The sequence below is a fragment of the Trachurus japonicus genome, chromosome 3, assembly GCF_045865225.1.
Source record: "Trachurus japonicus isolate A0001 chromosome 3, Traja_1.0".
NCBI classification, from domain to species: domain Eukaryota; kingdom Metazoa; phylum Chordata; class Actinopteri; order Carangiformes; family Carangidae; genus Trachurus; species Trachurus japonicus.
The window spans coordinates 26,312,112-26,327,949 of NC_140909.1; the positions used below are offsets into that span (position 1 = coordinate 26,312,112).

Consider the following 15,838-nt stretch of genomic DNA (forward strand, 5'->3'; position numbering starts at 1 on the left):
GGAGTGTTGTTTAGCTCATTTGGTAGAGCAGGCGCCCCATATAGGCCTACAGAGGCTATAGTCCTCACTGCAGCCGGCCCTGTATCGAATCCCGACTCAGGTGGCCCTTCATGCTGCATGTCATTCCCCCTCTCTCTCTGCCTCCCCACTTCCTGTCTCTGCCAGACAAAAGCTCTAAAGGAGTTAATTATAGATCTTTTATTACCCTGTGATTGTCATATCAATACTTACATCAATACATGTCTTTGTTTGTTTTCAACCTCTTGGAGAAACCCTCAATGTAATAATGACAGGAATGCAGGCTGGGATCTGTATTGCTCACAAGGGGCCTCTACAGTGCCTTTCCTTTGGACATCTTTAATGTGGCTGTGATAGTAGAGGAGAAGATCTACATGACCAGAACCAGGGGAGTTCATGTAAGGGGGTGTTGTGGTGTTCAAAACTCACATTGTTTAAGTAATATTGGGATTGAAGTGGACTAAGACAACCAGACCTTATCTAAGTCTGAACGTTATCATCTTTATATTATTATACATCCAGCAAAAAGTACAACTAAAGCCCGACCTGACCTGACCCTGTGCACATTCTGTCCAAATTACCTTTAGATAGCCAAATAACTTACTCCCTCATCTGACTTCAACCCCGGCTCACCCCTGCCCGAGCCTGATGTCGGATTGGTCACAGGCACGGGCAGAAAACGTAACCTTTAAGTTGGGAAAGCTTAGTCACGGCTGTGCCTGCAATTTTTACACAACCCCACTGCACTGTTGGAATCCTGTTTTGGAGTGACTAAGCAAACCATTACCAGTTAACAAAAGTCAGGGCTGATGGCTTATTCAGTGTGTAAGACATGTCAACATGCAGAAGTCCACACCTGTCACTCAGTCACTTCTGGGAATCGAACACAATATGATGCATTGTTCAGATGTAAACATGGCGTTGTGTTGCTCTAAGGAGGAGAAGGATTGTTGGGTTTGTTTTGATGTCAGAGGCCTGCGTAAATAAGCCAAGGTGACTAAGTTAAGCTCAGTCCAGGATATGCATCCTGTGGTGCATCTTTAATAAAAACTCTCCTTTGTTTTATCACCTCCAGTGTTTGTGTTGTGTCATTAGGACTTCTGCTCTGCTGAATGTAATTAAATGAACTGTGTCAATAGAGTCAATCATCATGGTCATCATGATGTGTCAACACGTTACAAAATTATTCAGCTTCCTACTCGACTATGCTACACAAGTAAAGGACAAAATTATGTCTTCTCAGAGATGGACACATTTACATGCAAAGATGACTGGTAAAGCCAATGGTTTGAAAATGGACATTGGTGTGACTGGATGCTGTTGAGTACCACAGGAAGTCACTCCTGCCTTTGGCCATTAAACACTTGTACAACTTGTCTCTCCGAGAGTCAGACACTCAGAACCAAGAGACAAGTGGACTGAAACTCATCTGACATGAGCTCCATAATGATTGATAATAATTTATTTTACTTAGGAAGTAGCCTAATATGAGAGTGCAATCTTTTTTTCTTTTTTATATATATATTTTTTTGGGGGGTTTGCCTTTAATGACAGGATAGTTGAGAGAGACAGGGAATGGGAGGCAGAGAGGGGAGTGATGACACGCAGGACAGGGCAGCTCGGCGCGGGATTCGATCCGGGGTCGCCTGCAGTGAGGTCTATAGCCTCAACACAACATTCTATTTTACTATTATTGCATAAGGTGTTCTAAAAATGTATTATGTGTACATGTTTATCTTGTATTTGAATATATTTATCTTTATTTATATTTTTTATCATTATCTTTATCCAATTAATACACTCTATTCTGAGTTCAGGGAGCAACTGCACCTCAATTGATTGACTCGATTGAATCACTCATTAAAAGTTCCAGCTGTTAATCACCACTTCTGGGGTACGAGTCATTTTCTCCAGAACATTTAAAAGGGGCTCCACAGGTGCCTCAAGGCTCTCCAGTGGCAACAGCAAACATATTTACTTTTCATTAATTTTGGGTCATAACTCATACTGCTTAGATCCAGATGACAACATCCAGACTGCCAGAAACACTTCTACAAGGTCATTCTTCTTTGGTCTGATGTGAGCCAGTATCAGCAGCACTGTTTGTTTATTTGTTATATTAAGATTAAGAAGTTGTGGTGTCACTTTCATTCTCATGCTTTGTTATGTTCAATGTTCATACAAAGTAGTAGAAGTAGTAGTAGTTGATAGTAGGAATGAGAAATTAAGAAGACATTAGATATAAATAAAAGGCAGGCAATCGATAAAAAGTGTGTGAGTTTGGGCGTAGTCCTGGTCTTTGTTGCTGACTTGAAGAATCTAGAGCGGCGCCACTTTTCTAATTCACTTTCGACAAATTATTATTTCAGATTATGTTTTCACTTGGCTATGATTGCTTAATTTTATGACAGGTTCAAATTTCAATTTAGATGAAGACTTCTTGAGTTTTAAATCATGTGTGTCTGTCTGGGGGCTATGGAGTAGAACATTTGTGTGGGGGTTCAAAAGTCAAACATGTGCACAACATGTCAACATACATGCTGGTTTTTGGTGGTCTGACATGTATATAGGATAGTGTTCATATATACAAAGCTGTTTTTCCATAATTTGTTTGAAAGAGAGATTTTTGTCTTCATCCTGACAGTGAGGGAAAGACAGGAATGTCAGAGAGAGCAGTGGGTAGGACACAAACTCAATATATTGTTACATCAAACAGTATATACTGTACATCCTCTGGACATATATGGCATTACTTTCATGTGTGTGAAATAACCAAAGTTAACTTTAGATAAAGTTAGCTATATCAGTATAATAACACATGTTGTGGCTGTAAATGCGCTTGAATGTATTGTTCTTACTCAACATATCCTTAAGTAACTTCTATCTGGCTCCTTCTCAGTAAATATGGGAACTGTTGAGATGTGTACTGATTACTGTAAATCTTTCGCAAGCCTCACGGTCAATTCTGCTAATTGCTTATGTATTTAAATCCTTGTGGTGTTGAGAGGTTTGGTGACGATAATTTGCTTTCATTGACGTATCTGGTTAGATAAATGTTAAATTAAGTAAACATCCTTGTTTACCAAGACTCCTATGAATACCTTTCCTCTCCACCCTTAACCTGTGAAAGATCTGACTCGGGGATGTGTGCTGTGTGGTACCGCCTTGCCCAAAGGCACTGTTGCACACTAGGAGTGTTTGCCTGCGACTCTCTGCTTTCATCGCAGCTTTGCCGTGATCTTTCTGTAAGACTTTTATCTCACACGTGGGGCAGGGAGGTAAACTGAGAGCAGGATGTGGCCACTTCTCACACAGCTGTTTGATTGATGGGCTGCAGACGAATGTTCAATGTTACCACAGCCGACTAAACACACGCAAATGCAGTTTATATTGAATTCTTGAACAAAGGTTACAAAGGGGATTAGACACACCTATACACTGTAGTCATAGGTAGTTGAATTAGTCAGGGATCACTTCTCAAGTTCAGGTGAGATGTAGAGGTTGACCTCAGGTGACCATGGGGGTGACTGAACAGGGACCATTGCTGCTTGGGAATACGTTTTACCCCAGCAGTGGATGAATGTACTGTATGTTTATTATGAAGATTTGATTTTACTGCTGTTTAAATTAATTTATTTCTGGAGGACAGAGTGTCAAGATCAGTCATATCTGCATTTTTACATACCCTATAAGAAACCAAGACAGAGACAAACTCAATCTGCAGCGATAGTATGATCTTTATTAATAAATCTATGTTGGTTTACAAGCTTGTCAAACTAAAACTATAGCATTCTAATACAGTAGACATAAATAGAGGAAAAGTTGATGCTGAATCAGTTATGATTATTCAGTTGCTCCAAACAGTGGCCCTGTTTGTTTGCCTCATCTCCTGCGTCGACGTGACTTAATGCCGGAGGAAGTGGGTGCCATGCTGCTGTGGCCTGGTGCAGAGCAGTCCGTCTTGAGGCACGCGCAGGCATCGATGTGGATGTAGGTGTAGGTGATCTCCTTGTTGTCAGGACAGGAGAGCTGGATCTGCTTCTTGGACGTGGACACCTCCTGGCAACAGGAGCAGGAGTGCTGCAACGATTTCATTCTGGCGGAGTAGCTGAGGGGAGAGAGGGACACAGGGATTGAGAAAAACACCTTTTAAAAATCTGTCATTTTAGTTTTGATGCATTTGGACAATGATGTTCAACAGTCTTTACACTTAAGGATGGGGGGTTTTTCATGACACTGATGATGAAGAAGATAAAATGATGGTGACTCACAAGGTAGAGGTCCCGCAGGCTCCACTACAAGATGTGACATTCACACGCTCTTTGGACTGGCAGCCCTGACTATACAGGTACATCGCGTTGGTGGACATGTTGCATGGAGGACCCTTTGGTATACCTGAGGCATCAGGGAGAAACATTGTGAGTGAATAATATCTTGATCGACCTGATTTACTCTGATCATGAACAAACACAACTACAGTTTCTGTTTTTTCTATTTCAAAACAAGTCCAAGTACAATTTAACCCAGCAGTAAGAACCTGTCCAAGCTAAGTAAACTGGCTCAATCAAATACCAATATACACCTGAAGAGGGTCTTGTACCAATGATACAATTAATGTAGCCATAAAGAATTGTAATGCATCTCATGCATGTCCCTATACCAACAGTGATGACTGTTATGACATTATACCAATAGTATGATTAATTTATGCCTTTATTTCTGATGAACTGCAACTATATGGTGATATATTTTGCTTACTAAACAGCTTATATATAAAACTTCCATTTGCCATATATGTTTTTCATTTGGAACGTACTGTATATGGTATCAACATATACTGACAGAATTTGGGATGGATGAATATACATAAAACATGTGTAGAATAGAATCACACACATAAACCTACATATTTGCATAGGCTATATGCGTGGCAATAGATGTATTTCTATTAGATTTCATAAATATTTTCATTTTCATATTTTTTACTTTGCATGCACTATCTAAATAAGTCTTTATATATGCGTTATACATACAGACACGGCAGCATCCGTTTGGCGCAGTGGTCTCTGTTCCCTGTAGGAGACACACACATTTACATCAGTGCTGTTTCATTGTGCAGACAGAGGTCACATTAGCCAGCAGGTGGCAGTGTTCTCACATCATTCTTTACCTGCATCTCTAAACCTTCACCTGAGACATGAATTAATGTGTCAAAGCTTCCATTATTTGAGAAGCCACAGTGATGATTTGTGTGTGTGTCTGTCTTTCCATGTGTGTGTAAACTCTACCGGTATGCATTCGTCAGGGTCAAAGTGAGGACACACGGTCTTGGCTTCGATGGTGATGAACTGGTTACCGATCTTCACACACTCATACTTAATACAGGGGGTCCCAGGGGGGGTCCAGATGTTGCCAGGCTGAAGAGTAACACAACAGGTTGCATCAGAGCCACTACCACATTTTCATCTGTAACATCTGTTCATATTGTGGCCTCACAGTACACAGCATCACAGTGAATTTAATAAAATTGGTAGCACCATTACTGTATTAAAAAATGCAGCAGATTGATAAAACATAACCACCTCCTCTCTTACTTAATACATACAGTACATTGAAACATACAAACCTTTAATGTGTGTGTGTTGTTGGCCAACAGCGTGATAACACAGCTTGTTTGGACACATTTTCCGCAGCACTGCCCTGGGACGTTCTGGTATTCATAACCCTAAAAACAGACCCAAACAAACTCAGTGTATAAACAAAACTTGATAACATTAAACCAGCAAAAACTCAAGGTGAAAATATTTGACAATATGTGATGGTGGATTTGAAAGGATAGGTGACATGAGTATTCTGGTGATGGTTGGAGCTGAATCAGGTGAGTCCATCTCTTAGTTATGCTGCTTTAGAACTGTTTGGGTGTTCCCATGGCACATAAAGGTCTCTGTCCCTCTCTCACCACACACTTATTAATTAGACTTACATAGTATTTCTACTATTTATCTATGTATTGACCTATTAGTGCTGAGGATATAACAGTAAACGACAAACAGCATATACGGTGTCACTATTGCTATAGGCTATAACTGGGTATAATATTATTGTCACTGTTACAACTAACAAATACTGCTGTTGATGGTCTCTCTTTCTGTCCCCCCTCCCTCTCCACCTCCATCCCCTCTTACTCCTCTCAAACCCAAATGTTTTTTGTGACATACATTATGTCTAGTTACTTCCAATGACAAAACACATGTCACTGAAAAAAATACATGATTGAAAAACAACGCAGTCAACGGATGAGCTTGTCAATAAAAATATTCTTACCAGGGGGCAGTGTGTGTCACATGGTTTAGGGTGGCATTGTATGTGCGCAGCGCTGTTGGTGTCTGCCTGTTTAGTACAGATGCAGTCCTCACATGGGTTCATGGGCACAACGTGACCAACCTTGATGGACAGAGTGCAAAGATCAGCACAGATACAGATACTCATAATAATAATAATAATAATAATAATATGCATATAGCAAAACTATCTGTATGATTACTCTTTTGTTATGACATGTTACAACAGTCCATGCTTGTTTAAATTTAATTTTGCTTTTTTTGCTTTGTTTATTCCTTGAAAATAGCACATATTGAAAAAATCTTTTTTTTTCTTATTTTTTTAGGTACAGTACATCTGTCTTCAGAATCTGGCATGTGGGAAGCCACTTATGTGAGTTAAAAACATATGAATACAATATAAGAGTGCATACATTACCATACAGAGTAGACCATACTATGACATTGTTCCAATTTGCAATGGACTTCATAATTTTCCACATATGTGTTTTTATATGCCTCATTGTCTATGTATTAAACTACACTCTCTGCATTGTGTTGTGTTGCAGATGTGAGATCTCACCTGATATTCACTGTTGTTGAAAACACACACGTGTGGATTGATCGCTGCAGAGAAAAAAAGCAGTTAGTGAATGAATGCTGCAACAACTGGAGCAGTGGCACAACTGACACCTGGTCATGCAGTTACACATGAGCAAACTTACTGCAGGAGTACTCAAAACAGCAGACTCCCAAGGTGATGGTTAGATTTAAGCCAGGAGGGCAGGATGGCACAGAGGGGCACAGCTTCACATCACACTCTGTTCAAAGACAATAATGGGTTACATGGGGGGCATTGATATCAGCATTTAACACCTGAGAATTGTCACTGTCACCCAATTACATTGTGATAGTGTTTCATTATCGATGCTCACTTACCACACTTCTCCTTTGGACAACAGCAGGAAGTGTCTGTGACCTTGATCTGACCCTCTTGGTCACAGTTAAGGGGTGGCAGTGTTGGACAGGAAATCTTACGGCAGGTGACCTGCAGTGTGTCCTCCTCACATATACACTCCTTACAGCCCTCTGTCCATGAGTCGTTGGCCTGAGGACACAATGTGTGTAGAATTGAGCCAGGGAAGCAATATAAGAAATTACATGTCTGTCAGAAGATTATGGCGTTGTGGCATTATGGATAAATTATTTACCTTTGCCCATTTTCCATTTTCCAGCCGACAAATTTCTATAATGAGAAACATTGATTTGTCATTAGATCTCTGGTTAGCCTCTTCAGGCTAATGGTACATAATGTATACTCTCTGAAATCAATTTTCTTGTAACCTTTTATAACAATTCTTTTTTTCTTTTCTTTTTATAACAAACATTAATATCAACCTTTAAAACTGTATTCATATTCCTTAGGCCATTGACATAAGTATCAGTTATTTCAAAAACAAAAATAAGCCAAGAACACATCAACACATTATCATCAGCTGCCAACATTAATTTTTGGTTTAAGATAAGGTGCAAACTTAATGCCCTTTAAAACTTTTATTTATGGAATTTTGACTTTAAAGACATTGCTATTTGAATTTGTATTTACTTACCACAGGTGGGCACACATTCATCCGAGCTGGATGAGAGAAGGTAAGTGCCATTGGGACAGAAACAGCCCTCCAGCATCACATTTGTCATGGCACTGAACTCATTGATGGCATAGATAAATTTCTCGTTATACCTGCAGAGATAACAACATTAAGTGTTGTATGCGAGTGAAATCAAATAAATTAATGGATAATAATTGATTGTAATGAGATACAACAATGTGATGTGAAGTAAAGTGCTGTACCAGGAATCGCAGGTCGGCTCCACCTGAGGTCCACAGGCTTCATACACTTTGGAACTTGGACATGTGTATTCTATTGAGGGATAGAAAGAGAATGACCATGATGGAATTTATTGAGGCCTGTGCACTAAGCATGTGATAGTGGTAAACATTTCATAATTTAGCATACCACAGATTCCTTTGGTGGAGCTCCTCCAGTCAATACATACTCCAGCCTCAGCACAAGCATCAGCATATGTTTGTAAGCTTGTGCAGCCAATGCGATGAATGTGCATGTGGCAGATATCAAATTCACAGGCCACGATAAATGGATGGTAGTCAACAATGTCGTGGCAAGCTTCAAACACACTGTGGAAGATGGGATTTACTGTCAGTATGACGACTGGATACAAACTCAGTAGGCTACATCTTTACACATTACGTACACATAAGTTGATATTTGTGGAAGTGCAGCATTGCACAAACAATTTCTAATTAATGTCTGTTTATAATAACAAATAATTGAATCAAAGATAAAAAAAAAACATTTACAATACATTTTACATTACAATACATTAAATACATTTTATACCAAAACTAAGCAATGTCAGAACCTGATGTTGAGTGGTGCAACCTCTCAATTCTCGTATTTCCCTGTGTGTCCTACCTGCTACTGATGATTTCACAGATGGAAGTGTCGCAGGGGGCAGGTGTTGGTACAGGTTTAGGAGTTGGTGTGGGTTTAATTGGAGGGTCACAGTGACTGTTGTTAGTATGCCATTCGTGCGCCATATGAGGACATGAAGGATCAATTTTGCCATCTGGCAACCTGCAGTCATCTGTTCGGTTGTTGGTGCATGTACCTAGAGAAATCCTCATCATTAGTAAAACCTCAACACAGCTCAAGCACTTCTGTTTTCCTGCTGAAACATTAGTTATACTTAAGTTTTGTTGTGAAAATGGGTACAAATACATATATAAATAAATAATAGTAAATAATAATAAAATATATTATATTTGTTCTGCTGAGTGTCAGCACAAATACTCTACTAATGTGTGTATACATGTCATTTATCAGCTTATGTCAGGTAAGGTCTAGAAACAGTAGTGTTCTGTTATTCTCTGTTGCAGGACTCACCACACTGTCCCTCTGTGTTGCCGCCAAACATGCCATTTGGCAGGTAGATACTGAATGTGAGCCCTGAGAAGGTGACCTTGGCATGAATTTTAGGGATGACGAGCACTGTGGTTATACCAGTGGTGGTTAAACGGAAGTGAGTATTCTGGTATGCAGGACTCACTGGTTTGTCATTTACAAAAACCTGAAAGAAAGCATTATCATATTAATGTGACAAATAAACTTTAAAAATTTTGCCTTGGGTCTGCTGCACACACAAGTCTAAACCAGAGGAAGCATTGAAGGCAAAACAGGTGACAAGAGTTTGAATTAAAAATGTAGAATGTTAATTATGCCATTTGTTTACCTGGTTTGTGACAGTGCCATTGATTTCCTTCTGTGTAATAGAGATCTTGTAATTATTGTAGAAGACAGCGATCGAGTGAGGACATGACAAGCCTTCAATGTCACCACAGTAGTAGTTATCAGTCATCACACTGAAGTTGTATTTGGGCAAGATTTCCTTCACCAGCCAGTAGGAACAGTTGCCTTGAAATTCATAGTATGTTCCATCGAAGGTGACGTAATGTGGGTCTCCCCAACCGTAGCAGACACCTTCATAAGATATAATGAACGAAATTTCAAGTCATCTAATGCCAAATGATACACAACCACTGTTGAAATGAGGAAATGTAAAACTATGCAACTACGACAAGACAAAAGAAAAAACACTGCCACAGCTAAAATATAGCATATCTATCTTTAACTGGATAATTTTGTGAACTAGCAACAAGGTCAGCTGAAATGACTTACATTGGCATTCTTTATGGGAGCAGCATTCATCACCATCCATTACGTCAATAGGAGGATAGTTATTAACACAAACTGGAGGCTCTTGAGTTGGACATTGTGTTTCGTTGTAAGTCACATTGCCATTTTCACATGTTGCCACAATACAGTTATTAACTTTCCAACTTTCACCATTCTGTGGGGGTAATCATTGAAGACAAAACATATACATGATTGTAAATAATTTATGATAAATGATATCAGTAAACACTAGCAGTTTAAGGGTTGCAGAATTGTTTAACAATACACATAGAAAGTTTAAAAAAAAATGCATATAAAAGAGATAAAAGAATACCTTTCTTGGAGGAGTTAAATCAACACAGTCTGAACCACAGGGATGGTGTTGAGGAACCACATGACAGCTGTCATTGCAATACCCTACATAACAGTAGCCATCATGGTCTGTCACATTGTAGACAATGGACCCTGAAAATGAAACACATATTGTTGTGATATCATGTATCTCATCATATTAAGATTCACAGCTGCACATAGAGCAAATTTTAATTTTTTCTTATGTCCAATGGTGCTTTGAACTTGACACTACATGAATTATATACTTAAATTGTCAGTTCATTATCTAAGTCTGAAATCAAGTCAATGTAAAAGTCAACTGTAGATTTAAAACATAGCAAGATCCATCAGAACTTACCAACAGGGAACTTTGTGCCATTATGGAAGCAGTGGCATATTAAGGGTGCTGTGGAAGGCAAAGGTGTAGGTGTAGGAGTTCCTTCTGTAACAGCTTCCTCAGTTGAGGGACTAAAAGCATGAGTTGTAGAAGAGGGCTGATTTGTACTTATTTCAGTTGTGGTTGTGGGTGTAATGATCTTTGGTGTCGTAGTAGAAATTGTGATAGGAGTTGTGGGTCCTCCTCGACACATGCAGCATTTGAACCGTATTTCATAGTCAAAACAGTCTCCTCGAAGTCCTTGTTGATCATTGTGGCATATGAGACCCACATTTTTGTTACAAGTCACAACTTGCCCCACCTCTGACAAGGTTAGATCTGGGTAAAGAACAGCTCTGCACTCGACTTCACTTGGATCAGAGCAAATGTGATGACCAGTAGAGTTAATTTTCTGGATGGACTCGTCTTCTCCACCACTAGGTCCTTGTGTGGGTTTACCAAGATCAATCCAATCCGACCAATCACATGTCATATTTTGCCCACTAGGGCAAGGTGAAGTTGTAGTTAGTTGGGGCCTTGTTGTTGTTATTATTTCAGTTGTGGTTGAGGATGTAGTGATTGAAATAGTGGTTGATGGTGGCTGAGGCGTACTTGTTTCTGTGGTCGGAGAAGGTGTAGTGGTTGAAGTAGTAGTTGGTGGTGACTGGGTTGTAGTTGTTTCAGTGGTGGTGGAAGGTGTGGTGGTTGAAGTAGGAGTTGGTGGTGATTGGGTTGTAGTTGTTTCAGTGGTGGTGGAAGGTGTGGTGGTTGGAGTAGGAGTTGGTGGTGACTGGGTTGTAGTTGTTTCAGTGGTGGTGGAAGGTGTGGTTGTAGCTGTACTGATCTTTGGCGTTGTAGTAGAAACTGTGATAGGAGTTGTGGGTCCTCGACACATGCAACATTTGAACCGAACTTCATAGTCAAAACAGTCTCCTCGAAGTCCTTGTTGATCATTGTGGCATATGAGACCCACTTTTTTGTTACAAGTCACAACTTGCCCCACCTCTGACAAGGTTAGATCTGGGTAAAGAACAGCTCTGCACTCGACTTCACTTGGATCAGAGCAAATGTGATGACCAGTAGAGTTAATTTTCTGGATGGACTCGTCTTCTCCACCACTAGGTCCTTGTGTGGGTTTACCAAGATCAATCCAATCCGACCAATCACATGTCATATTTTGCCCACTAGGGCAGGGTGAAGTTGTAGTTGGTTGGGGCCTTGTTGTTGTTATTATTTCAGTTGTGGTTGAGGATGTAGTGATTGAAATAGTGGTTGACGGTGGCTGAGGCGTACTTGTTTCTGGGGTCGGAGAAGGTGTAGTGGTTGAAGTAGTAGTTGGTGGTGACTGGGTTGTAGTTGTTTCAGTGGTGGTGGAAGGTGTGGTGGTTGAAGTTGGAGTTGGTGGTGATTGGGTTGTAGTTGTTTCAGTGGTGGTGGAAGGTGTGGTGGTTGAAGTAGGAGTTGGTGGTGACTGGGTTGTAGTTGTTTCAGTGGTGGTGGAAGGTGTGGTTGTAGCTGTACTGATCTTTGGCGTTGTAGTAGAAACTGTGATAGGAGTTGTGGGTCCTCGACACATGCAACATTTGAACCGTACTTCATAGTCAAAACAGTCTCCTCGAAGTCCTTGTTGATCATTGTGGCATATGAGACCCACATTTTTGTTACAAGTCACAACTTGCCCCACCTCTGACAAGGTTAGATCTGGGTAAAGAACAGCTCTGCACTCGACTTCACTTGGATCAGAGCAAATGTGATGACCAGTAGAGTTAATTTTCTGGATGGACTCGTCTTCTCCACCACTAGGTCCTTGTGTGGGTTTACCAAGATCAATCCAATCTGACCAATCACATGTCATATTTTGCCCACTAGGGCAGGGTGAAGTTGTAGTTGGTTGGGGCCTTGTTGTTGTTGTTATTATTTCAGTTGTGGTTGAGGATGTAGTGATTGAAATAGTGGTTGACGGTGGCTGAGGCGTACTTGTTTCTGGGGTCGGAGAAGGTGTAGTGGTTGAAGTAGTAGTTGGTGGTGACTGGGTTGTAGTTGTTTCAGTGGTGGTGGAAGGTGTGGTGGTTGAAGTAGGAGTTGGTGGTGATTGGGTTGTAGTTGTTTCAGTGGTGGTGGAAGGTGTGGTGGTTGAAGTAGGAGTTGGTGGTGACTGGGTTGTAGTTGTTTCAGTGGTGGTGGAAGGTGTGGTTGTAGCTGTACTGATCTTTGGCGTTGTAGTAGAAACTGTGATAGGAGTTGTGGGTCCTCGACACATGCAACATTTGAACCGAACTTCATAGTCAAAACAGTCTCCTCGAAGTCCTTGTTGATCATTGTGGCATATGAGACCCACTTTTTTGTTACAAGTCACAACTTGCCCCACCTCTGACAAGGTTAGATCTGGGTAAAGCACAGCTCTGCACTCGACTTCACTTGGATCAGAGCAAATGTGATGACCAGTAGAGTTAATTTTCTGGATGGACTCGTCTTCTCCACCACTAGGTCCTTGTGTGGGTTTACCAAGATCAATCCAATCTGACCAATCACATGTCATATTTTGCCCACTAGGGCAGGGTGAAGTTGTAGTTGGTTGGGGCCTTGTTGTTGTTATTATTTCAGTTGTGGTTGAGGATGTAGTGATTGAAATAGTGGTTGACGGTGGCTGAGGCGTACTTGTTTCTGGGGTCGGAGAAGGTGTAGTGGTTGAAGTAGTAGTTGGTGGTGACTGGGTTGTAGTTGTTTCAGTGGTGGTGGAAGGTGTGGTGGTTGAAGTAGGAGTTGGTGGTGATTGGGTTGTAGTTGTTTCAGTGGTGGTGGAAGGTGTGGTGGTTGAAGTAGGAGTTGGTGGTGACTGGGTTGTAGTTGTTTCAGTGGTGGTGGAAGGTGTGGTTGTAGCTGTACTGATCTTTGGCGTTGTAGTAGAAACTGTGATAGGAGTTGTGGGTCCTCGACACATGCAACATTTGAACCGAACTTCATAGTCAAAACAGTCTCCTCGAAGTCCTTGTTGATCATTGTGGCATATGAGACCCACTTTTTTGTTACAAGTCACAACTTGCCCCACCTCTGACAAGGTTAGATCTGGGTAAAGCACAGCTCTGCACTCGACTTCACTTGGATCAGAGCAAATGTGATGACCAGTAGAGTTAATTTTCTGGATGGACTCGTCTTCTCCACCACTAGGTCCTTGTGTGGGTTTACCAAGATCAATCCAATCTGACCAATCACATGTCATATTTTGCCCACTAGGGCAGGGTGAAGTTGTGGTTGGTTGGGGCCTTGTTGTTGTTATTATTTCAGTTGTGGTTGAGGATGTAGTGATTGAAATAGTGGTTGACGGTGGCTGAGGCGTACTTGTTTCTGGGGTCGGAGAAGGTGTAGTGGTTGAAGTAGTAGTTGGTGGTGATTGGGTTGTAGTTGTTTCAGTGGTGGTGGAAGGTGTGGTGGTTGAAGTAGGAGTTGGTGGTGATTGGGTTGTAGTTGTTTCAGTGGTGGTGGAAGGTGTGGTTGTAGCTGTACTGATCTTTGGCGTTGTAGTAGAAACTGTGATAGGAGTTGTGGGTCCTCGACACATGCAACATTTGAACCGAACTTCATAGTCAAAACAGTCTCCTCGAAGTCCTTGTTGATCATTGTGGCATATGAGACCCACTTTTTTGTTACAAGTCACAACTTGCCCCACCTCTGACAAGGTTAGATCTGGGTAAAGCACAGCTCTGCACTCGACTTCACTTGGATCAGAGCAAATGTGATGACCAGTAGAGTTAATTTTCTGGATGGACTCGTCTTCTCCACCACTAGGTCCTTGTGTGGGTTTACCAAGATCAATCCAATCTGACCAATCACATGTCATATTTTGCCCACTAGGGCAGGGTGAAGTTGTGGTTGGTTGGGGCCTTGTTGTTGTTATTATTTCAGTTGTGGTTGAGGATGTAGTGATTGAAATAGTGGTTGACGGTGGCTGAGGCGTACTTGTTTCTGGGGTCGGAGAAGGTGTAGTGGTTGAAGTAGTAGTTGGTGGTGATTGGGTTGTAGTTGTTTCAGTGGTGGTGGAAGGTGTGGTGGTTGAAGTAGGAGTTGGTGGTGATTGGGTTGTAGTTGTTTCAGTGGTGGTGGAAGGTGTGGTTGTAGCTGTACTGATCTTTGGCGTTGTAGTAGAAACTGTGATAGGAGTTGTGGGTCCTCGACACATGCAACATTTGAACCGTACTTCATAGTCAAAACAGTCTCCTCGAAGTCCTTGTTGATCATTGTGGCATATGAGACCCACATTTTTGTTACAAGTCACAACTTGCCCCACCTCTGACAAGGTTAGATCTGGGTAAAGAACAGCTCTGCACTCGACTTCACTTGGATCAGAGCAAATGTGATGACCAGTAGAGTTAATTTTCTGGATGGACTCGTCTTCTCCACCACTAGGTCCTTGTGTGGGTTTACCAAGATCAATCCAATCTGACCAATCACATGTCATATTTTGCCCACTAGGGCAGGGTGAAGTTGTAGTTGGTTGGGGCCTTGTTGTTGTTATTATTTCAGTTGTGGTTGAGGATGTAGTGATTGAAATAGTGGTTGATGGTGGCTGAGGCGTACTTGTTTCTGGGGTCGGAGAAGGTGTAGTGGTTGAAATAGTAGTTGGTGGTGACTGGGTTGTAGTTGTTTCAGTGGTGGTGGAAGGTGTGGTGGTTGAAGTAGGAGTTGGTGGTGATTGGGTTGTAGTTGTTTCAGTGGTGGTGGAAGGTGTGGTTGTAGCTGTACTGATCTTTGGCGTTGTAGTAGAAACTGTGATAGGAGTTGTGGGTCCTCGACACATGCAACATTTGAACCGTACTTCATAGTCAAAACAGTCTCCTCGAAGTCCTTGTTGATCATTGTGGCATATGAGACCCACATTTTTGTTACAAGTCACAACTTGCCCCACCTCTGACAAGGTTAGATCTGGGTAAAGAACAGCTCTGCACTCGACTTCACTTGGATCAGAGCAAATGTGATGACCAGTAGAGTTAATTTTCTGGATGGACTCATCTTCTCCACCACTAGGTCCTTGTGTGGGT

The 15,838-nt window shown here is 41.3% G+C and overlaps 1 protein-coding gene across 1 annotated transcript in view; it reads right to left on the reverse strand.

The window, feature by feature from the left end:
- Positions 1 to 3,693: 3,693 nt before the first annotated feature.
- LOC146990041 (mucin-5AC-like) overlaps positions 3,694 to 15,838 on the reverse strand; it is a 38,293-nt gene continuing 26,148 nt past the window's right edge. Inside the window, exons 42-64 of the mRNA XM_085768000.1 lie at positions 14,744 to 14,923; positions 13,385 to 14,305; positions 12,833 to 13,006; positions 12,108 to 12,700; positions 10,785 to 11,585; positions 10,428 to 10,558; positions 10,097 to 10,268; positions 9,651 to 9,898; positions 9,305 to 9,488; positions 8,834 to 9,029; positions 8,357 to 8,535; positions 8,191 to 8,260; positions 7,949 to 8,079; positions 7,550 to 7,584; positions 7,278 to 7,446; positions 7,064 to 7,159; positions 6,922 to 6,965; positions 6,343 to 6,462; positions 5,645 to 5,743; positions 5,307 to 5,435; positions 5,052 to 5,091; positions 4,290 to 4,413; positions 3,694 to 4,126 (exon numbers count right to left, since the gene is read on the reverse strand). Coding sequence (XP_085624126.1) covers positions 3,901 to 4,126; positions 4,290 to 4,413; positions 5,052 to 5,091; positions 5,307 to 5,435; positions 5,645 to 5,743; positions 6,343 to 6,462; positions 6,922 to 6,965; positions 7,064 to 7,159; positions 7,278 to 7,446; positions 7,550 to 7,584; positions 7,949 to 8,079; positions 8,191 to 8,260; positions 8,357 to 8,535; positions 8,834 to 9,029; positions 9,305 to 9,488; positions 9,651 to 9,898; positions 10,097 to 10,268; positions 10,428 to 10,558; positions 10,785 to 11,585; positions 12,108 to 12,700; positions 12,833 to 13,006; positions 13,385 to 14,305; positions 14,744 to 14,923 — 5,062 coding nt within the window. The 3' untranslated portion in view covers positions 3,694 to 3,900. The remainder of the gene's footprint in view (positions 4,127 to 4,289; positions 4,414 to 5,051; positions 5,092 to 5,306; positions 5,436 to 5,644; positions 5,744 to 6,342; positions 6,463 to 6,921; positions 6,966 to 7,063; positions 7,160 to 7,277; positions 7,447 to 7,549; positions 7,585 to 7,948; positions 8,080 to 8,190; positions 8,261 to 8,356; positions 8,536 to 8,833; positions 9,030 to 9,304; positions 9,489 to 9,650; positions 9,899 to 10,096; positions 10,269 to 10,427; positions 10,559 to 10,784; positions 11,586 to 12,107; positions 12,701 to 12,832; positions 13,007 to 13,384; positions 14,306 to 14,743; positions 14,924 to 15,838) is intronic.